At 44.3% G+C, this 24,341-nt stretch overlaps 1 protein-coding gene across 26 annotated transcripts in view; it reads right to left on the bottom strand.

Annotated features, from left to right (window-relative positions):
- The window catches only part of CCDC60 (coiled-coil domain containing 60), a 165,002-nt gene that overhangs the window by 81,158 nt on the left and 59,503 nt on the right, over window positions 1-24,341 (bottom strand). For 18 of the 26 annotated variants that reach the window (XM_081539777.1, XM_081539780.1, XM_081539781.1 and 15 more), the window contains exon 2: window positions 6,640-6,719. In XM_081539777.1, the coding sequence (XP_081395903.1) occupies window positions 6,640-6,719 (80 nt within the window). Of the gene's footprint in view, window positions 1-6,639; window positions 6,720-14,382; window positions 14,523-24,341 lie in introns of all 26 variants that reach the window. The other 8 variants (XM_081539789.1, XM_081539786.1, XM_081539797.1 and 5 more) reach the window with 2 other exon arrangements.

The raw sequence follows: 24,341 nt of genomic DNA, 5'->3' as shown, positions 1-24,341 counted from the left end.
GATGCCTGGTGTATACCTGGTAATTCCTGGTACTCAATAAATATTTGTTGAAGAAAACGAATGGCCACAGAAAACTAAGGAGGGACCAAGAAGAAGTGTCTAACTTCACACAAAAGAAAAAGCTTCTTCCTGTGCCCAAATCCCACCTCTGTCATTTCTCATTGCCCTGCTTCAGCTGTCTCCCAAAATGCAGCTGGAAAGCAAAGCCTCAGACCTTGGAAACACCTGCATAGTTTGTACCCTGCTGGGATCTACTGGGGGAGACGGCTAACTCATCACTGCTTATTTGCAATTGCTGGTACCTAACTAAACTTTTTGTGGGTAAATCATAGCTTCAGTTTCGATATGTCTGTTGTTTCAGTTGCAGAGATGTCTGTTTCCCTTTAAACATGTGCAATAAAAAGCATCAGCAGCTTTGGAGGAAGACAAGCCATTGCCTTCAAGAGTCGACCGAGAACTGGGCACACACAGAAGCCCTGGGTGTCAACTTCTTCTAGAGAAGAGAAATTCAGCAAGTGAGCGTACGGTGGCTGCTAAGTGCCACCGAACATCTGGTGGAACAGGCGAGGAGGAAAGTAGTTAGATTTTTATTCTTTTTAGCATCATGTTAAATTGGCCATGAAACCAGGGATGGTGCAATTGAATTATCAGAGGGCTGAAGTATTAAATAAAAATCGAGGAGACAGTGAAGGTGTTTGGCACAAGGTGGGCTGGATTCTAACAGAAGGTGAAACGGATATTAAAAACAGGAAGTGGAAAAGACAGTATCTTCTCTGCTAATAATTCACCTCATTTGATTCTGTGTGATGAGGCCAAGGGGTGTGCATCTCTTAGAGGGTGATTTCCCCTGGAAAGCAAGGTGTTTGCTTCTGAAGGGGGATCTCTGGCTCCTCAGATGTCAGTGGGATCCAGGAGCATGGCCAGGTGGAAGGGTTTACTGTCGTTTCTTGTTTTCTTGCTTTGTGGCTTTTCTGTCTGGCTCTTTCCACACTGTCCTTCACGTCTAGCACTTGGCTAAGGATGTTAGAGCCTGTCTGATGAGGATGTTAAATTCTAGCCATGGTAGATGTGTCTGGCAGAAAGGACAGACTCAGCCTGCCAAACCAAGGATGGCAGAGAAGCCACTGTCTTTATCACCTTTCCTTTACCCCTCAGCTCTACAGGCTTAGAGGAAAGCTCTAACAGAGGATGCTGGTGTGTGTGTAACAACCACCTGTCTGGAGGGACAATGAGCCTGATTTGTAGCTTCTGATGATTTCTGTGCACAAGTATTCCCCCTATGGCTGATGCTGAGCTACTGATACGCAGTCAGTGAATGTGGGGCCCCCATTATACAGTAATGTCTACCACACAGATACTGTAAACAGAAGTAATCTCAAGAGCACAGCCAGCAGTAAAAATCTATGAAATCATTAAGTGATGACTTATGAGTATTTATCATGTTTGTTTTAATATCATGTACTGGGTTGGCCAAAAAAGTTCATTTGGGGTTTTCCTGTTATATCTTGTGGACAAATCCAGATGAACTTATTGGCCAACCCAATTTAAGTTTATATGATTTATAAACTTAAAACCCAACATGTAAGTTTATATAATTTAATTTTTAACAGTAGCTGTGCTTAATAATTGGCTTGCAGATTTCCTGGAAATTTAGCAAATCAGTTCTGGTTACAGGTTGACTCACTACTGCTCATTGCCCTCCTTGGATTGGGTCGAGTCCTGGTATCTGGAACTTTCTTGGATCAAGGCACAGTTATCAGCCTTTAGTCTATAGTATAGATTACTGTGGAACTCTTATTTCCAGGCTCCAGAAACTCTGGTGTGTCTTTGCATGTTGGGTTAGAATCATCCACCTCAAGGCTGCTAACATTCAGCTGGTGAGAACTGACATGGTCATAATGGTTCTGCATGGCCAGTGTCTATGTTGACCGATTAGTGCCCATGACATACATGATGGTCCCGTATTTTGAACCTCACCTCTGATCCAATTTTCCTGCTGTACCATTTCCTCTGAAGCCTGGAACATTTCCTCTGAAACCTGGACCATCCTCCAGGCATGACTGCAGAGCAGAGGACAAATTCCCGCTGGGAGGTGTGCCCTCAGTTGTGCACTGCTAAGTCGCTTCAGTCGTGTCCGACGCTGTGCAACCCCATACACGGCACCCCACCAGGCTCCGCCGTCCCTGGGATTCTCCAGGCAAGAATACTGGAGTGGGTTGCCATTTCCTTCTCCAGTGCATGAAAGGGAAAAGTGAAAGTGAAGTCGCTCAGTCGTGTCCGACTGTTAGTGACCCCATGGACTATAGCCTACCAGGCTCCTCCGTCCATGGGATTTCCCAGGCAAGAGTACTGGAGTGGGGTGCCATTGCCTTCTCCGCAGTTGTGCACTACCCTCTTCCTTTGCCACCTGCCGGGATGTCCCCACACAGGTAACTCCTGGCCTCTTAACTCTACCTCTCATGGGTTCCCGGGGCTCCTGGGTTCCCAAAGCATCAACCTCTAAGGCCTTCTATGCTCACTCACTCAGATGTGTCCGACCCTCTGTGACCCTCTGGATGGCAGCTCATGGGATTGTCCCGGAAAGAATACTGGAATGGGTTGCCATTTCCTCCTCCAGGGGATCTTCCTGACCCAGGGATTAAACCCTCATCTCCCACATCTCCTGCAAGGCAGGCAGATTTTTTTACCACTGAGCCATGGGGGAAGTCAAAGCCCTCTAACCTGGGTTCACACACTGTACAGGGCAATGTGTCCACAACTAACAGAGGGGTCCCTGTGGATCTCATCCCTTGATTCTAAAGGCCAAGTACACAGGCCATCTCTCAGCTTGGCTCTGCTTGAAACTCTGAGACTGAAGGCCATCATCCCCCTTGCGTTGGGACATTCTCTGCAGGGTAATTACAACAGTGACAATTACATGAGTCTGATGGGGCTGTCAGAACAGATGGTCTAAACAACAGATGTTTATTTTCTCTTAGTTCTGGAGGCCAGAAGCCCATGATCAAGGTGCATCTCCTACAGTTCAGAAGACATCTACTAGCTAAGCCCTTACCTGGCCTTTTCTCTATGTGTGCATGTTCCTGGCATCCTCTCCTCCTCTTATGAGGACACCAATCCTATTGGACTAGGGCCCCACTTTTCTGACCTCATTTAACCTTAATAACATTTTCAATAGAATGGGAAAGACCAGAGATCTCTTCAAGAAAATTAGAGATACCAAGGGAATATTTCATGCTAAGATGGGTACAATAAAGGATAGAAATGGTATGGTCCTAACAGAAGCAGAAGATATTAAGAAGAGGTGACAAGAATACACAGAAGAACTATACAAAAAAGAGCTTCACGATCCAGATAACCACAATGGTGTGATCACTCACCTAGAGCCAGACATCCTGGGATGCAAAGTCAAGTGAGCCTTAGGAAGCATCACTACAAAAAAAGCTAGTGGAGGTGATGGAATTCCAGTTGAGCTATTTCAAATCCTAAAAGATGATGCTGTGAAAGTGCTGCACTCAATATGCTAGCAAATTTGGAAAACTCAGCAGTGGCCACAGGACTGGAAAAGGTCAGTTTTCATTCCAATCCCAAAGAAAGGCAATGCCAAAGAATGTTCAAACTACTGCACAATTGCACTCATCTCACATGCCAGCAAAGTATGCTCAAAATCCTCCAATCCGGGCTTCAACAGTATGTGAACTGTGAACTTCCAGATGTTCAAGCTGGATTTAGAAAAGGCAGAGGAACTTGCCTGAGCAAGAATGGCGGGGGGTCACTCTGATGCAGGTACTCCCTGCAAAGTCCAGCCAAGAAATGGGCCTGTCCTCAGTCCTCACAGGGCTGCCCTCCTGCCAATCTCCAGCTTATGGTTAAGGCTGAAGGGCACTGAGACTGAGCAAAGACCCACATGCATCACCCCGTAGCCTATCAGCTCATCCCTATCAGCTTGTCTGCAGGTCATTTGGTGTAGGGCTCGCTCATCGGCTTCATTTAGGATCAAATTGCTAACATCCACTCAATCATCAAAAAAGCAAGAGAGTTCCAGAAAAACATCTACTTCTGCTTTATTGATTACGCCAAAGCCTTTGACTGTGTGGATCACAACAAACTGTGGAAAATTCTTTAAGAGATGGGAATACCAGACCACTTTACTTGTCTCCTGAGAAACCTGTATGCAGGTCAAGAAGCAACAATTAGAACTGGATATGGAACAACAGACTGGTTCCAAATCAGGAAAGGAGTATGTCAAGGCTGTATATTGCCACCCTGCTCATTTAACTTATATGCAGAGTACATCATGCAAAATGCCAGGCTGGATGAAGCACAAGCTGGAATCAAGATTGCCAGGAGAAATATCAATAACCTCAGATATGCAGATGATACCACCCTTATGGCAAAAAGCGAAGAACTATAGAGCCTCTTGATGAAAGTGAAAAAGGAGAGTGAAAAAGTTGGTTTAAAGCTCAGCATTCAGAAACTAAGATCATGGCATTTGGTCCCATCACTTCATGGCAAATAGATGGGGAAACAGTGGAAACAGTTTTGGGCTCCAAAATCACTGTAGATTTTGACTGCAGCCATGAAATTAAAAGACGCTTGGTCCTTGCAAGAAAAGCTATGACCAACCTAGACGGCATATTAAAAAGCAGAGACATTACTTTGCCAATAAAGGTCTGTCTAGTCAAAGCTATGGTTTTTCCAGTAGTCATGTATGTGAGAGGATGTGAGAGCTGGACTATAAAGAAAGCTAAGTGCTGAAGAATTGATGCTTTTGAACTGTGGTGTTGGAGAAGACTCTTGAGAGTCCCTTGGACTGCAAGGAGATCAAACCAGTCAATCCTAACGGAAATCAGTACTGAACATTCATTGGAAGGACTGATGCTGAAGCTGAAACTCCAATACTTTGGCCACCTGATGCGAAGAACTGACTCGCTGAAAAAGACCCTGATGCTGGGAAAGACTGAAGGCAAGAAGAGAAGGGGACGACAGAGGATGAGAGGGTTGGGTGGCATCACCAACTCGATGGACAGGAGTTTGAGCAAGCTCCAGGAGTTGGTGATGGACAGGGAAGCCTGGCATGCTGCAGTCCATGGGGTTGCAAAGAGTCGGACACGACTGAGAGACTGAACTAACCTTTTCAATGGCTCTCTCTCCAAACGCAATTATGTAGAGGGTTGGGGTTTCAACACACAGATTTTGAGCAGACACAATTCAGTCCGTAATAATTACTCATCACTTGAAATGTGGTTGGTTTAAATTAATATATGTTCTAAGTGTAACTGTGCACTGTGGATTTTCATCATTCACCCGTTTTCATCACATGTTCAAAAGAGAATATAAATTTCTCATTAATACCTTTTAAAAATACCTTTTTATATTGATTACATCTTGAATGATAATATTTTGGATATATTTGACTAAATATATTATTAGAATGACTTTCACCTGTTTTTTCCCCCATTTTTAATTTTTTTTTCAATGTGGGCTACTGAAAATTTTTAATTTACATCAACAGATGACATTATATTTCTGCTGGACAGCGGGTGTCCAGAGACCCTCCAGTGGTTGGTGGGGAATTGTTCTCTGGGGCCCCGTCTTGATGCCTCCCTTAATCCCCCTTCATCCCTTCCTTCTCCCCAGTTTCTAAAGCCCACACCTTCCTGCCTCTTCGTGGGCTGAGTCATCCCATTCAATCAAAGCTGTGCTGCTACACAGGGTAGAGACTTGGGTGGGCAGTGAAGGAAGGACTTCCTGACCACAGCAGTGCGGAAGGAAACCTTGTGATTCTTACCAGGGTCTGTCTCAGAGTGGGAGATGTGTAAGAAAAGCAGACCGCCAACCCTCTGCGCTGCCTGTAGCAGCCCCTGCTTAGCATGTCTCGTATGTGTTTTCTGTCAAAATAATCTCCATTTCTTACCCTGCCTTGAGTTGCTCTGCCAAAAGCCCCACGTACAACCCCCCCTTGGAACGTTACAGGTCCCAGGAAGGAGTTAAGGGGTGAGGAGAGGGAAATTCCACTTCACCCCAGAGCAATGAATAAAATATGGTCCCAGATCTCAGTTTGGTCTTGCTACAGTGCAGGAAGGAATTGGTGGGGTGGAAAAAGCTATGAGTGACACTGTATACAAGGCTCTGGCATTTTAATGTATTATTTCACGGTGTCTTTCTAACAACCCCATATTATTATATTCACTCTACAGTTAAGGAAACAGAGACTCAGGCAGTGTCACCAGCTGGCAGGGAGCTGGGCCCATATTTGAGACCAAGTCCATTTAACTCTTGGCTACCACGTGGTGGGTGCACTGAATTTAAAAGGGAAGAGTTTTCTGGAGCACATGAAGACTCTCTTGAGTTGGATTCAGTCCCAGGAAGGAAAGCAGAGGAAATTCTAGGCACGGGACTGGCCTGAGCAAGGATGCGGAGGTCACTCTGGTGCAGGTCACTCTGGCACTCCCTGCAAAGTCCAGCCAAGAAATGGGTCTGTCTTCAGTCCTCACAGGGCTGCCCTCCTGCCAATCTCTGGCTTATGGCTCAGGCTGAGGGGCACTGAGACTTGGCAAAGACCCACACGCATCACCCCATAGCCTATCAGCTCGTCCCTATCAGCTTGTCTGTGGGCCGTTCAGTGCAGGGCTCACTCACCGGCTTCGTTTAAGGTCTTTCTTGAGGTTTATTATTTCCTTCTCCATATACCTGATGCTTCTCATTGGCTTTTCTGGGACCTGAGGGAAGTGAAGAAGTGAGAGGAAAAGCATTAGTACAACTGTTAGCAGTGGAGCTGGGCTGCAGGAGGCTCGTGTATTCACGTGAGACGTCTGATCAGGTTGGAGGGGCCCTTGGGGGGTCACAGCATCCTTGTTTCCACCAAAGACAGGCCCCGGGGCATGCTGGAAACAGCAAGAGCTTTGCAGATGGACGAATCTGAGCTCTGATCCTCATCCTGTCTGGTGACTGCCTGTGTGACCTTGGAAAAATTACTCATTCTCTCTGGGTCCTAGTTTCTTCAGCAGAAGAATGGGGGACTATTTCCTACCTTGTTGTGATGATCGAATTAGTTGCTAAATTTCTGACTCACAGCAAGCTTTGGAAAAACAGAAGCTTCTATTATGAGCATTATACTCAAACAAAAAGATAAATATTGATAATCATTGTTGTAGGTGGCACAGGTAGTGGATTTAGACAGCTGAATTTTGTCAATATAAAGATGCAAATGTACCCTTCCCACTGCTCCCCTAGCAAGATTTTATGAGTGACTTATCCAAGTAATTGTTTATGGGTTTTTCTTTCCCTTTTTGCTATTCATTTGCCTTTCTTAGCCACTGGGGAAACCTCACAAAACAAATTTATTACTCAGAGGTGGATATTGGGTCAATATAAAGAAAAAGAGTTCAATTAACTATATTTTAATATAAAAGTCATTTTTCTCAGCCACCAATTTGGTGAACAATAACAAGACTATTAACTTGATCATCTTGTCTTAAAATTAATTCCTGTAATATTAGGTTTTTTTAATTAAAGGAAATGCCAAGAAATTATGAGAAAACGGATGCTTTCAGATAAAACTGGTGGGAGAATACATTGCAATGTCTTTTCTGAAGGGCAATTCATCAGTGCATACTAAATACTGTAAAAGCAGGCATGCCCTTGGGTCTAACGATTCTTCTGCTGTCAGGCATCCCGTGGGACTATCCTTGCACGGGCACAGAGGTTTATCCACAAAACTGCTAGGACGCTGCCTGTGACAGCAAACTCGTGGAAATCACAACTTCACAACAGAAGACAGGTTCAGCAATCATGGTACCTCGTAAGGACAGGATGCTATGCAGCAATTAAATGTAATGACAGTATAACAATGTAAAGTGGAGAGATGCTCTGAAGAGTTCTCCGGGAAAGACTCATTACAAAGTAATAGGCGTTGCATGATTCTTTGTTTTTGGAAAAATGATCTGTTTGGATGTACACATATCAAAAGATATTAAAAAAAAAACAACTCCCTTGTCATGTGGTAATTCTCTCTGGGGTGGGATTATGGCAGATTTTATTACTTTCTCTTAGCTTACGTGATTTTCCCATTGCTCTGCAGTAAATGTTAATCAGTTATATAGTAAACAAAGAGAAAATATTTAAAGAAAAAATAAACAGCAAGTGAAATTTGACCATGGTGGATGGGTGGAACTGTACTGAGAGTGGTTTCTGAAGGCACAGTGAGGACGGGTCAGCTACTCATTAACAGAAATCATAGTAATGTGGACACGTGGAGGAGGCGTGGTGCTTTTTCAGCAGCCATCATCACCCACTTTCTCCAAAAACAAAATTGGGCTGTGGTGCCTGCTGCTCTGGGCCTTTTGAGCGGAATGAAGAAGGCAGGGAACAGAGCCATATCAAAATTGAATGAATCTGGATGGACCCAGAGATTGTGATACTGAGTGGAGTAAGTCAGAGAAAGACAGATATCATACGCTGTCGATTACATGTGGAATCTAAAAAAATGGTACAAATGAAGTTATTCACAAAACAGAAACAGCATCACAGATTTAGAAAACAAATTTATGGTTATCATAGGATGGGGGGAGGTTAGGATTGGAGGTTAGATTTGGAGGTTAGGATTGACATACACACACAGCTATGTATAAAATAGATAATTAATAAGGACCTACTGTGTAGTACAGGAAACTCTACTCAATACCCTGTTAAGACCTATATGGAAAAAGAATCTAGAAAACAGTAGATATAGGTATATTGTGTAACTGATTCACTTTGCTGTATAGCAGACACTAATACAACATGGTAAAAAAATTATACTCCAATAAAATATTTTTTAAAAATTGAATGACATTTCTGGTGGGGTGGAGGAGATGGAGAGTGGGGTCTAGAGTAGAGGGAAGGGACTGTTACTGGCCTGCCTGATTCTGAACCACTTTTCTCCTGGATCACCTAGTATGTGTCCTGTGCCAGGCAGCTCAGATAAGAGGTGGAGAATCTACTGCAAGTCCCCAGGGTACTCCTTCTTGTTCACTAAACACAGCATGCGTGCATGCTCAGTAGTGTTCAACTCTTTGCGACCCCATGGACTGTAGCCCGCCAGACTCCTCTGTTCATGCAATTTTCCAGGCAAGAATACTGGAGTGGGTAGCCATTTCCTTCTCCAGGGGATCTTCTGACCCAGGGATGGAACCTGGGTCTTTTGCATTGGCAGAACGACTCTTCACCATCTGAGCCACCAGGGAAGCCCATGGAAGTAAATATAACATATTGTTAAAAGGGACTGAACCCATGTCTCTTGTGTCTCCTGCACTGGCAGGAAGATTCTTTACTACTGGCACCACCTGGGAAGCCCAAATTAAGCATGCTGCTTCTGCTACTGCTAAGTCGCTTCAGTCATGTCCGACTCCATGTGACCCCATAGACGGCAGCCCACCAGGCTCCCCCGTCCCTGGGATTCTCCAGGCAAGAACACTGGAGTGGGTTGCCATTTCCTTCTCCAAAATTAAGCATAGAGGATACAAAAAAGTATCTGAGACAGCCTTGAATAAGTTCTGCTAGACATGAAACAATGAAGTCATTTATAAACTTTATCTCTCTAGCTATCATTATCAATAACTTATAGGTAATATATCAAGCTTATCCCAATACACCAGGGTGTTTCTATTCCTTGGCTGAAAATTGATGGCAAATCTATCAGTTTTCATCTTGAGGGATGGTGAAGTGGGTGGAAAGGTAGACTTCCAAAGAGGCCTGTAAGAATTTCTAGGAGTTCTTAAAACTTTTAAATAATGGCCATTGGCTTTTCTCACACTCCTGGTATCCCTTCTCCTCTTGATATGGGTTTGCCTGCTAAGACTTCCTGCCCCTCTCCCATGGAGCATTTGTGCCTCAGAAAAAACTCATGGTATCAGCAACAGGGGTGAATGGCTGAAGCCAGACAGCTCAGAGCCCACCTCACATCACAGTGACGGGCTGAGGGATGGTCATGTGACCCAGTGTGGACCAATGAGTTACAAGTTTCTAAGAAACATGATTCCTAAGTCTAAGGAACCACAGACAGAGAAGTTCTATTTCCTCAGAGACTATGGACAGAGAAACAGATACCTGTGGGGGTTGTTGGAAGCCATTTTGTGCCCATGAGGGAGCCACCCTCCAGCTGAAAAAGATGTGGGGAAGAGCAGAGAGGAGAGTCAAAGAAAAATCTGTTCCATGGTACCTTGTTGAATTGATCAACCTTCACTAGAACCTGAACTTTTCACAAACATTTCCTTTATTATTTCAACCAGTTTGACTTGGCTTTTCTTTCCCTCACAACCACAATATTTCTGAAACAGCTTCCTCCCATAGATGATTCAGGGCAGCAACAAGTCAATAATTATTTCAACCAGTTCTCTTTCTCCTCTAGAAAATTAAGATCAGATGATCCCTATTCTGGTGCATTTTTCAGTGAAAGCACCGAGATTGGCCCTATTTTGAGATCAAACATTTGAAATCAGGGTTGCCTTTTTCTAATCCCCCCCCTTTTTGAGCACCCAATTAATTTCTTCTTTCAGAACCAAGGCAACTTTCATCACAGATGTTATGATTACAACACATTTATGAACAAAGACAAAATGAACACATTCAGATTTCCTTGCCATGACTTGAAAATCTATGAAATGCTTCCTGGTGTCAGTTGTGTACCCTTTACTCTCCTAAACATCCCAGGTTTCACCCCCCTCATGAAGGAACTATGATAACTGTCCAAATTACAAGTATTTTCCCTGAAATCTCACCTAATGACAGTTGCCTGTGCACCAGGAATTCACAGTATTGTAAAAGACTGAGTTTATATAGACTGGGATTGGTGCTGAACAATTTACAGCCGCAAAACCAAACTATGTTCTTGGCTTGACACAAGGCTTTAGTGGGAGAAGATCTGCTCCACAAGTGCTGAAATTATTGCAGTATTTCAGTGGATTCTTAGGAGACCATTTTTATTGTGACAACTGTTCAATTACATGTGAAATAAGCCACTGGTAATAACTGGCATTGAATGAAGGAGTGCTGGCTGTCAGGATATTTATAAACACACTTTGATGTGAGCACAACGAGAAGTTCACAAAGCATCCAAGAACTGCCATCTCTACAACCTTTCTAGAGGGCAATTTCACCATATGTAATGACTAGTCTTAAAAATACATATTCTTTTGCTCCAGCAAATCTGCTTCTATCCAAGAAAATTATGCAGCAAGGATAAAAAAAAGATTTATCCATGATGATGACTACCACAGCAGTGTGAGTAATAGTGAAAAACATCTAAATGTCCAGCAACAGGCACTGGGCGAATAAATTGTGGTTGAGCCAGACAATGGTGTTTGATGATCTGAATTTGGTGCTACTATTTAATGTTGCTGAGATGCATCCTCAACTGATGTGGAAGGGAGAATAATTTCAAGGGGAAAATGAATGTTACAAATACAAAGAGCTTAAGAGCTTAGATCATAGAGAATTTTAAGGTTTACATTCATAAAAATCTATAGAAATTCCTTAAAAATGTATATAAACTGATAAAAACTATGATTTAAAATATTGATACATGGCAAGGCATAAGCAGGTAGTAAGTGTTAGTCACTCAGTCGTGTCTGACTCTGTGACCCCATGGGCTGTAGCCCACCAGGCTCCTCTGTCCATGGGAATTCTCCAGGTAAGAATACTGGAGTGGGTTGCCATTCCTTTCTCTAGGGGATCTTCCAACCCAGGGATGGAACCCAGGTCTCTTGCATTGGCAGAAGGACTCTTCACCATCTGAGCCACCAGTGAAGCCCATGGAAGTAAGTATAACATATTGTTAAAAGGGATATTATCTTAGACTGCTTGAATTGTAGATAAATAATAATTTTTATTTTGGCTACATTTTTTCCTGATTATAAAATAGTTTACTTATATCAACTATCTAATAATAAAATAATAGCATTGTTCTTACTTGTAAAGCAATTCTGACTATCAAAATAAGCAAAATGTAAGTTTTTAATGTTGTTTTAAACGAGTAATCTAAGAGCCTGGAATGATGTAATTTAAAAGTCTATTTTGGGCACAAATGAGCTTATCTACAAAACAGAAATACAGTTACAGATGAATTAACAGAAAACAAACTTACGGTTACTGGTGGGGGGGATAAACTAGGAGATTGAGATTGACATATACACACTGCTATATATAAAACAGATAATTAATAAGGGCCTATTGTACAGCACAGGGAACTCTACTCAATGCTCTGTAATGACCGCTGTAGAAAAGCAGCTAAAAAAATACTGCGTGTGTGTGTGTGTGTGTGTGTGTGTGTGTGTGTGTGTGTGTGTGTGTGTATCAGTTCAGTTCAGTTCAGTCACTCAGTCATGTCCGACTCTTTGCAACCCCATGAATCCCAGCACGCCAGGCCTCGCTGTCCATCACCAACTCCTGGAGTTTACCCAAACCCATGTCCATCGAGTCAGTGATGCCATCCAACCATCTCATCCTCTGCTGTCCCCTTCTCCTCCCGCCCCCAATCCTACCCAGCATTAGGGTCTTTTCCAATGAGTCAACTCTTCGCATGAGGTGGCCAAAGTATTGGAGTTTCAGCTTCAACATCAGTCCTTCCAATGAACACCCAGGACTGATCTCCTTTAGGATGGACTGGTTGGATCTCCTTGCAGTCCAAGGGACTCTCAAGAGTCTTCTCCAACACCACAGTTCAAAAACATCAATTCTTCGGTGCTCAGCTTTCTTCACCGTCCAACTCTGACATCCATACATGACTACTGGAAAAACCATAGCCTTGACTAGACGGACTTTTGTTGGCAAAGTAATGTCTCTGCTTTTAAATATGATATCTAGGTTGGTCATAACCTTCCTTCCAAGGAGTAAGCATCTTTTAATTTCATGGCTGCAGTCACCATCTGCAGTGATTTTGGAGCCCCCCAAAAATAAAGTCTGACACTGTTTCCACTGTTTCCCCATCTATTTCCCATGAAGTGATGGGACCAGATGCCATGATCTTAGTTTTCTGAATGTTGAGCTTTAAGCCAAATTTTTCACTCCTATGTATATATCTATATCTATATATATAACTGATTCACTTTGCTGTAGAGCAGAAACTAACACAACACTGTACATGAACTGTGTTCAGTGCGTTCATTTACTAAGTCGTGTCTGACTCTGTGAGATCCCATGGACTGTAGCCCGCCAGGCTCCTCTGTCCATGGGATTTTCCTGGCAAGAATACTGGAGTGGGTTGCCATTCCTTCCTCCATGGAATCTTCCTGACCCAGGGATCAAACCTGTGTCTCCTGTATCTCCTACATTGCAGGCAGATTGTTCACTGCTGAGCTTTACATAGGGAAGCCCCTATGTAAACAAACTATACTCTAGTAAAAAAATAAAAATAAAAATTAAAGTATATTTTGACACACAGTATCAGGCAGGGGTACAGGCGGGAAACCATGCTAGATAGTTCAGGAGAGGGACTGTAACATAGGGGGGGCAGTTACGAAGGTGTCAGGAGAGCTGAAAAGCCAAATGAGGGAAGGTAAGCCATGCTAGAGATTAGCAAAATCAAAGTTCTACCACTCCCGGTGCTAGAAGGACTAAGGGAAAAGGTAGCCTTCAGAAGCTCTAGAGTTGGGCCACTTGGCAGAAGCTGGACTTGTGGAAGAGATGTATTTTCAGCTGAAGGTGCCACCAGAAGCTGAGTGAGAGATGGGGAGAAATACAGTAGCCTGCCTCCTTCTCTCTCTCCTTCCCTCCAGTTTCCTGCTCCACCTCCTACTGGCTAAACCTACAGGGAAGCCAGCTGGCAAGGGTGCCTGGGAAATGTAGTTTGCAAGGATCAGTCTTCCACGGGGAGTAGGAAATGAAAATGACTCCTCCCACCCCCCCCCCCGCCAATGGTTATGTTATGGCTTATATAAATGCCTTGGCTCCAGGGGCTGATCAGTTACTTCTGGACTATAAAGCTGGTTTTCCCTTTAATCGGAGAAGGCAATGGCAGCCCACTCCAGTACTCTCGCCTGGAAAATCCCATGGATGGAGGAGCCTGGTTGGCTGCAGTCCATGGGGTCGCTAAGAGTCGGACACGACTGAGCGACTTCACTTTCACTTTTCATTTTCATGCGTTGGAGAAGGAAATGGCAACCCACTCCAGTGTTCTTGCCTGGAGAATCCCAGGGACGGCGGAGCCTGGTGGGCTGCTGTCTATGGGGTCACACAGAGTGGGACACGACTGAAGTGACTTAATCAAGGATCCCTTTGCATATGACAACTTTGTACGTCACTTATCTTTTTATTTTAAGCCTGACACCCCTAGAATTTCCTGTGGCTAAGATGCATATCCAGAATTAGGATCATTCTTGCTCTCTCAAGATCATTATCAAAACCCACCTTTCTAGAAAATGTAGAACTCTCCAACTTTTCCCAGTTTCTTTCCCCAGGAAGTACTATATATTCCAGATCTCGGAGACCAGCTCTGCTTGCATCAAAACTCCTGGGTTCTGTGTACCACACCCTTTAGATCCTTCCTGCTGAGAAACAAGCTAATGTTAAATATTTCCTCCCTATTGACACTGATTAAGGTGTCTCCTTACTGAGGTAACAGGTTTGCAATACAACTCTACGTTTTAGATTATCATCTGGTTAAGAAATGAACTAACAGATACCAGAGAAAGATTTAAAAAAAAATAAGAGAAAATAAAAGCCACGTACAATCCTATTACCATGTCTTTGGATGTCCTTTGTTTCACTTTCTGTGACTATCCCTAGCTGACTTTCATAAAAGCTATCCTGGGAGACTTGATTTTCTCTTTGCTTCCCTTGGGTGTGCCATTGGTCTTAAGATCCTTCAGTTCCTCCATTGCTTTGCAGAGTGTGGGTAGTACCTCCATTCTCTGTTGCCTGGAAAACCAAGGCGACTCTCTGCCCTGTCCCCTTCTATATTACATGTCCTACCTCTCATCTATATATGGGTCTTTGAGGGCAGGACTGTGAGAAATGCAACATGACATCCTGTAGTGTGTCAGGGTGAAAGATGATACATTTGTATAGACCCATAGTGGAGCCTAAGGCAGGGTTGGTTTGGGGGCAGGCACACTCACATTTAGGGGCCTACCCTGTGGCTCAGTGGTAAAGAATCTGCCTGCAATGCAGGAGATGCAGGAGACATGGGTTTGATCCCTGGGTTAGAAAGATACCCTGGAGGAGGAAATGGCAGCCCACTCTAGTGTTCTTGCCTGGAGAATCCCCTGGACAGAGAAGCCTGGTGGGCTACGGTCCATAGGGTTGCAGAGTTGGACATGGCTAAAGTGACTTAGGGCATGCACACACACTTACATTTAAAACTCACGCGCTGGGATTGTTTTAAACAGTGGCATTTGGAAATGATTCGGCTTAACCTGATAGCTGACAGGTGGAGGTGGTGGGAACGCGTGGCAAAAGCTTCGTTGTCCGAGTGGCCCAGGTTGGGGTCCTGATTCTGTCACTTCACTGTCGGGTAACTGGGCAAGTCACACCCCTGCCCTGAGTCTGCTCCTCATCTGTGAAGAGGACCTAATGCTGTCTACCAAAGACATTAGCATTCACCTACGTGCCATACACGAGCCTAAGTGTGTTCTTCTTTGAAATACATGATTCCACTTAGGCCTCGCCTCATGACTATTCTTCCCATTTTACAGAGGAGCAAACTGAGGCTGCGAAAGGAGAAAACAACATGCTATTAAATGGCAAAGTCAGGCACTGAAATCAGTTCAAGTGACATCAAAGCATGTGTCTTGTTTTAGGTTTTTGTTGTTGTCTCTCTCTTTTAGTATATAAGTTTCAGGTGTACAGCATTATAATTTGACATCTGTACACACTACAAAGTGATCACTACCACAAGTCTCAAACCATCCATCACCAAACAGGTGACCTCCATTACCTGTGTCACTCACCTCCCCAACCACCTTCCCTTCTGCTGTTGCTGCTGCTGCTAAGTCGCGTCAGTCGTGTCGGATTCTGTGCGACCCCACAGACGGCAGCCCACCAGGCTTCCCCGTCCCTGGGATTCTCCAGGCAAGAACACTGGAGTGCGTTGCCGTTTCCTTCTCCAACGCATGAAAGTGAAAAGTGAAAGTGAAGTCGCTCAGTCGTGTCCGACTCTTAGCGACCCCATGGACTAGCCCACCAGGCTCCCCCATCCATGGGATTCTCCAGGCGAGAGGACTGGAGTGGGTCGCCAGTGCCTTCTCCCACCTTCCCTTCTGGTAACCACTAATCTGTTCTCTTTATCTATACATTTGTTTTTGTTTCATTTATTGATTTTTGATTCCACATATGAGTGAAATCATACAGTATTTGTCTTTGTCTGATTTATTTCACTTAGCATAGTATCTTTAAGGCTCATCCATGTTGTGACAAATGGCTGGATTTCATTCTTTTTATGGCTGAGAAGTATTACACACACACACACACACACACACCCCACATCTTTTTTATTTATTCACCCATTGATGGCCACTTAGATTGTTTTCATATCTTGCCTATTGAAGTGGAATGTTTAGGTCTCATATGGCAGTTCTATCCTTAATTTTTTGAGGAATCTCCATCCTATTTTCCAGAGTGGCTGCACCAATTTACAGCCCCATCAACAGTATGCAAGGTTTCCCTTTCCTTCACATTCTCCAATTCTTGTCTTTTAGATAGTAACCAGTCTAACAGGTGTGAAGTGATATCTCATTGTGGCTTTGACTTGCATTTCCCTGATGATTATAGAGATGTCGAATGTTTTTTCATGTATCTGTTGACCATTGGGATACATCTTCCTTAAAAAATGTCTGTTCAGATCCTCTGTCTGGTTTTTAATCGAGTTTTGTTGTTGCTGTTTGTTGCTGAAAAGCATGTGTTCTTAACCACTACTTTACCCCGCTCCCAATTTTGCATGGCAGGGGCTAGACAAGGGATATCAGTGACAGCTATTAACTTATGGATGCTGCCTCCAAAGCTGGCCCATTGAGCTTTGTTAGATTTTGTCGTAAGAATTTTTATATGGCAGAAGATCAGCATGATTGGTTAAAGGTCAAGGCCAGAGAGGCAATCTTTGAAATGTCTGTTGTTCTCTTGTCTTTTATGAAAGAATGTTCTAAACCCATCTTCGTTAGTTCTTAAAATATGATCCACTTCCTTGAATCAGATTAAGATGGAAATGAATTACTGCTAAATGTACTTGGGTTGATATTGACGTCAGGGGAACAGCTGGGGATGCTCTGTCAAGTGGTGAGGGGGGCGGGGGAAAGGGAGACGGTTGGAAAAGAGAACACTGAGGAATAGGCAAGATGTTTAGCAAATTGCAGACTCATTATGGACAAGGTATAAAGAACGAAGCAAGCAGAGAGTGGCTAGGGTCCATGGGAAGAGTGTACACATGAGTCCAGAGAACTCAGCTTGCTTACTGATATTTAAGCTTTTGGTGGTTTTATGATGGTGATAGATGCTTTCCTTTGGGGAGAGTAAACTTCTTTGCCATAAGGGTATAAGGCCGGTACCCACTTACAATGTATGGATAACCGTGAATTAGTTACCTCATCCAGATGCAGACCTTGCAACTGAAATATTAAATGAGCTCCTGAATTCTTTAGAGACTCTCTTCACTAAAGGCAGGGTGCCTCCTTTAGACAGCATTTGTTACTTTTGAGGTATCACTGACATATAACATTGTTTCAGGTGTACAACATAATGATTTGATACTTGTATGCTGCTAAGTCGCTTCAGTCGTGTCCGACTCTGTGCGACCCCATACACGGCACCCCACCAGGCTCCGCCGTCCCTGGGATTCTCCCGGAAAGAACACTGGAGTGGGTTGCCATTTCCTTCTCCAGTGCATGAAAGGGAAAAGTGGAAGTGAAGTCACTCAGTCGTGTCCGACTCTTAGCGACCCCATGGACTGTAGCCCACCAGGCTCCTCTGTCCATGGGATTTTCCAGGCAATAGTACACCACAAAAAATCCACCACAATAAATCCAGTTGACATCTGTCACCTTACATGGTTCCAGAAATTTTTTTGTGTGATGAAGACTTTTAAGATGGACTCCCTTCACAACTTTCAAATATGTAATACAGTATTATTAACTATAGTCATCTTGCTGTACAGTCATTCTACAGAGTAAATGACCTGAACTCCTTAAAAATATTAACATCTACATCAGCTGGGCCCTCTGGGAAGTGGGCACTGAGACAGGACCACAAGAGTCTTATTAGAGTGGGAAAGAGAAAAGGAGTGAGCAGGACTGGGCAGAGAGAGGCTCAGACCACGATGGGGACCTGCTGAAGTCTCAGCCGGTGCAACGTGAGCTCCAGAGCAAAGCTGGCCCATGGCAGGAGTCCAAGCGTAGGGCAGAAACGACTCACTGACTGGGGACTGCTGGATTGACCTGGTCTCCGTGTGAAAGCTGGGGTGGATCCTGAAAGCGCCACCCATTGTACAGAAAGAGAAACAGAAGCAGAGAGGCACTCGTTCACACTCACATAGCTTGTCAGCTGGCAGAGCCAAGATCAGGTGCCTGGTGTGATGGCTCCTTTTGCGTGTCAACTTGATGGGGCCATGGACTGCTCAGACACTTGACAAATGTTATTCTGGGTTTTTCTGTGAGGATGCTGTTGGATGAGTTTAAGATTTAACCTGACAGAGCAGAGCAGATTGCCCTCCCTAATGAGGGTGAGCCTCATCGAATCTTTGAAGGACTGCACAGAATAAAAGGCAGACCACCCCCAATAAGAGGAAATCCCTTTAGCCTGACTGCCTTCCATCTGGGACATCAGTTTTTTTCTGCCTTTGGACTCAAACTGAAACGTCGGCACTTCCTGGGTCTTGAGTCTAGAAGCTTTTGAACTAGAACTTACACCATCAGCTCCTTTGGTTCTTAGCCCTTTGGTGCTCCACCAACGGCTCGCCTGGGTCTCCAGTTCGCCAAATGCAGGTCTGGGGACTTATCAGCCCCCACAAGCCCATGAACTAACTCCTTATAATAAATCTCTGTAGAAAGAAGGCAGAAGGAGAAGAGGGCAACAAAGGATGAGATGGCTAGATGGTATCACCATTTCAGCGGACGTAAACTTGGGCAAACAGTGGGAGACAGTAAGGGACAGGGAAGCCTGGCGTGCTGCAGTCCACGTGGTCTCAAAGAGTTGGACATGATTTGGCAACTGAACAACAACAACAAATCCGTATCTATACCTAAATGTATCCCATTAGTTCTCTTTCTCTGAAGAACTCTGACTAATACACCCAGTCTCCTTGAGAAGGAAGACGAGTGTGCAGATGCATTCTGGAGAAGCACACAGAAGGGATGAACGTTCCAGTTAGTGAAGGCAGAGTGATGTGCTACAGAGGGTGAGGAGGGAGCCTTGGGGTGGGGGTGGGCACAACTACATTCAGAGAAAAAGCACAAGCATAGAGAACTGTTTCACTGGCTTTTCTTCCATGGGGCACAATACAGCCTTCCCCTTCCTCTCTTCTGTGAATCATCCAGCAAGATCCACATTATGCAGGAGCACTATGGGAATGGGAACTGTGCTTTGAGGGGCCTGGCAAGGTGTGGGGCCAGGTGGCCCTGGGGGGAGCAGAGAGGTGGGGGAGTGACAGACGCAGAGGGAGAATAACAGCATGTGAATTCAGAGCCCCAAGTCCTTGCCCCTCAGCTGTGTGACCCCAGGCAAGTCACTCCCTCCAGTTACCAGGGCTCTCACCTGGCAAGTACTTGCCAGGTCTTAGCCCCCAACTAAAATAAATAAATTTATTAAAAAAAAAAAAAAGACATGAAAGGACTAAAAGACACACTTGGTACGTAGGTCTTTGGAACCAAACATGCCAAGGAAATGTTACTGTCATTGCCACTATATCATGAGGATCTGGCATTTTTACAAAATTAAGTTATAAATGAAAAAATGTAATTTGACTGAGATTATGAAAATATTCCCATTTACTCATTAAGGGCAGAGTAAGGCTATCAACTTCAACGCAGTTGGCAATGGTAGCAATGCAGGGATATAACAGTAGGTGGCGCTAGATGCCATAGCTTGCAGTCAAGTCCTGGTTCCTCCTCATCCGTCTTTCTCTGCCTCCCTGCTCTTGTTTGATAGAAATGGAAACTGGAGGCCACTGTTAATGAACACCCATCAGCCCTGGGATTGAGCTGGCCTGCTAGCAGCAAATGTGCTATCCACCCAGTAAAAAAAAAAAAATTCTTTTAAAATTAAATACATTAATCTCATAAGCTCTTTTGAAAGACTAAATAGGAGGGGCCAGCAGGCTAGCTGCTGGGCATTAGTAGCCAATGGGAATGCTATGACGGTCTGCCATTCAACCTCCTGAAGGAGATTCAGGGAAGGGGCCCCAGGATGTAACAGCCACCTTGCCAAAGGTGCTTCTGTTTAATAATGGGAACAGTGCCTAAATTTTCAGCACCTCCCAAATGTCTGGAAACATACTAGGCTAGAGACGGCAAATGGGCTCCAAGTTGAATGCTAGCTTCAATCTGCCCATTAGAAGCAGTGGCCGCCTGTAGCTCCCTGCAGTTGGATCTCTTCAGAAAGGAGTTCTGTGGTTGATGAGCAATGTCCACCATGGTCCCAGGAAGGAAAATCAGCGTCATGACGCATGACTGCCATTCCTTTACCAGGCGCTTTACATAATGTTTTCACATTAAATCTTCACAACCACTCCAAAAGTTAAGGGCTGTAACTATTATTATCCCCATGTTATGGGTAAGGAAACTGAAACCAGATTAATTACATAACCTGTACGAGGTCACCCAGCTGGTAGGAGTGAAACCCAGTAAGACCCTGTGGGGCTCCTGGGCACAAAAGTCTTTTTGTGTCCCTGGTTTCTTGATTACAAGAAATAGGTTTCATTTGCCTCCATGACCTTCCCTGAGTGACAGTGGCCAGTTCAAACAGTGGCTAATCAGGGAGGGGAGAGAGAAACAGTCAAGAAACAATAGTGCAGCCTTGGGGCAGGGTCCTGGTCCCCCCTCAAGGGATACATGTAACAATAGCTTTGAGCTGTTTTGCAGATGCTGAAACCCCCACCAGGTGGAAGAAGTTAACTGTGTACTGCCCACAAGTATGCAGACCCCAGACCTGTTGGAAGCAAAAGGTTGATGATGCTGACTCCCAGAAACCTCATCACTAACCAATCAGAAGAATGTCCACGAACTGATCACACTGTCCTCTTTGAACCATTACTATAAAACTCCTCACTATGCTCTCCAGGTTGGGACACACAGTTTTGAGGGCATTAGCCTGCTGTGGGCCCCTCTGCCTGTCAAAGAAATAAAGCTACTCTCTTCTACTTCAGCCTAAACTCTGTCTCTGAGATTCAATTCAGTATGGGGTACAGAGACTGGATTTTGGTTACAGGAGTGAGAATCTGCCAATCTAGTTGATCATGGGGCTCTCTGTATTGCTGATCACACCACAACTTACTCCCTTTCTAGAAAACAAAACAAATTCCTTGGCAATTCATTTTGGAGAAAAGAAACAAGTAGTGACCCAAGAAAATCTCCCTCATGTTGTCAATAGCCAGTTGGGCATATGGGTTGGGTGGGCGGAGAGGATTAAGTCCCCATGTAGCTTCAGTTCTTTTTCTTAACTTGGAAGATGACATCCACATTTTTGCAAAATCTGGGCAAACTCCCTGAAGGTCCAAGGAAATCCAGCCTTCCATTGGTTAATATCTGCTCACCTTCCATTTAAGAAGCAGAAGCCAAGTATCTAAGCCAGTGCTGAAAGAGAAAACAGCCAAGATGCAGAAGAGCTTGGTTGGGGCCTCTCCCCTTGGGATGAGGCTTTGTGTGACTCCAGGGCTGCTATGGTATGAATACTATAGCGCTGTTCACAGGGCACTATTCAATTCCAAGGTACACGAACCACATTAAGAAGGCTGGGTGAGGGGCAAGAGTAGCCCAGCTATTTCTTAAATACCTACTGGGAGTTAGAAAGCAGCTGGGGACATGACTCAGAATGAGACACCATCTCTGCCCTCAGGGAGTTCATGGTCTAGTGGGGAGACTTGTATCAAACAGGCAATTCAACTATAGTGTGACAAATGAAGGCTTGGGGGTGGTGAGGGAGATTATTACCCCAGTTTCAGACTGAACTGAACACAGAATGTGGAGGGAACAGTTTCTCAAGCAGAAGGAACCACGAGAGACTGGAATGTAGAGTGTGACACTGATGAAGGTTCTCTTGACATCCCCAAGCTGGAGGAAAGATGCCTAAAGCTTTAATGTTGCCGAGGAACCATGAGAAGCCACTTCAGCAAAATAAGCTTAGAGATGAGGGTCCTCACTATGAACTGAAAATGAAGCCTTGAGTTTTACTTCATTTCACTTCATTTTTTATTTTAGTTTTTTTCTTGAATAGGTAGTATTTTCAAATGATTTTAAAACATACAAGAGGGTATGTAGTTAAAAAGTATTATTTCCACCTTGTCCTCCCTCCAGACATTCATTTCCCTCTCTGGAGATGACTAATGTTATCACGTTCTTCCGTATCCTTCCAGACAGATTTTATACTTCAGTAAGCAAACGCACACACGCACCCACCTGGATGGGACCCTCGTGTCAAGGCTAGTCAGAATATTCCCCTCCACGGCCCCAGAGACCGCCCCCCCAGGTGCCCTGGGCTGGGCCACAGGCATCGTCAAGACAGTTTGGCACCTGTCACGATGAGCAGATGTCTGTCCCCAGCTGTCCTCTGAGTGCTATTTCGCAGTGTGTCCTGGACAAGTGCATCCGATGCTGCACAGGTTCCCTGGTGGGGAAGGAGCTTTACAACCATGAAACAGAACTGCAGCTGCGACGCCTCTCACCACCTCTCAGTCCTCAGCGTGTAGAACGCTCTAGAGCTGTGGCTTCAGCCTGAGGATCAGTGGAGGGGGCAGACAGGCCGAGATTTCTGCCTATGCTCACAAAGACAGCCAAGCAGCTCCTAGTTAAGGTAATAGCTATATATTCAGCTTACCTCTTTGTAAGGTTTCATATTTGTATTTTGACCATAAAGTTAAAAACCACTGATTTAAGCGGTTATTATGCTTACACTGTAAACTGTATGTTTCCTCTCTCCTCCTCTAAATTCCAGCCTTGCAGTTTGTGTAGTGTGTGACCTTGTCACGTGGCATCTTTGGTCTCTGGCACCATGACAAGGACAGAGAGGTTTCTTGGTTGAGTGAGTGGGTGAATGGGTGAAAACGCAACTGTAACGTTTGTTGAGTTTCAACTTTTAGACTCAGCTCACAGACAAAGCCTGGAAAAGGGAATTACCAGTCCTGAAGAGAATGTAGGTGTTACCAATCTTGACAATGGAAGAGCAGTAGTAAAAGACATGAGAAGTCCCAATGAGGAGTTAGTCTTTTCTTCTTCCATTCTTCAGGGTGAATGGAGCTATGTTACAAGTGTTACAGTTGCTTTTAAAGGTAATTTTTTTAAAGAACAGTTTTAAGTTCACAGCAAAACTGAGCAAAAGGTGTAGAGAGCTCCCTTACCACCTCCCCCCACCTCTCACCACCACCTCCCCACACCAGGCCCACATGTACACATTCTCCACCAGTAATAACATCCCATGCCTTACAAGTGATGAACCTACAGTGATATATCATCACCCACAGCCCATCTTTAAATTAGGATTCGCTCCTGCTGTACAGTCCATGGGCTTGTACAGATGTGTAAAGTCATGTGTCTATCCTGATAGCATCATATGGAATAGATTCACTGATCTGATAACATACTTTTAAAAGATATAAAATTAACCAGTACCAGAACTATAAAAGTAGCACTGTCCTCCAGGGGATGGGATTCAGAAGTGGGCAGTGAGTACACAGGGCTGCAAAGAAATTAGATCCTCATCTTTCATAGAAAATCATCACAGCCTTAAACGTATCAACCGAGAAACAGAGGTAAAACTTAAATAACTCGGAGGCACAGATCCCTGGAAACAAGGGTTAGACGAGGCTGCCTGGGGAACGGCATCAAGAGTGAGACGTGGGCCAGGAAGACGGGTTCCTCTTCGGTAAAAGCCTTTCCGTGTTATTTTTTCTTTTTAACTTGTGTATAGTAGCTTAAAAAAATTACATAAGGGGACTTCCCTGGTGGTCTAGTGGTTAAGACTCTGCACTCCCAATGCAAGGGACACAGGTTCAATCCCGCATGCCGGGCAGCATGGCCTAAAAATAAATTAAGAATTTCAAAAAATCTAACTTAAAAGAATGTAGGAGCCCTAGTTGGAATTAAAATACAGAGCCCCACTTTGTTCTCATGAAAATCAACACAACAAGCCCGTCATATCCATTCTCATTTCGGAGTCAAGACAAAATTAAT

This window comes from Giraffa tippelskirchi, chromosome 11 (genome assembly GCF_054371585.1).
Source record: "Giraffa tippelskirchi isolate mGirTip1 chromosome 11, T2T-mGirTip1v1.2.pri, whole genome shotgun sequence".
Taxonomy (NCBI): Eukaryota; Metazoa; Chordata; class Mammalia; order Artiodactyla; family Giraffidae; genus Giraffa; species Giraffa tippelskirchi.
Note: the sequence above shows the minus strand (reverse complement) of the source record. Positions and strands in the feature narration are given on the sequence as shown.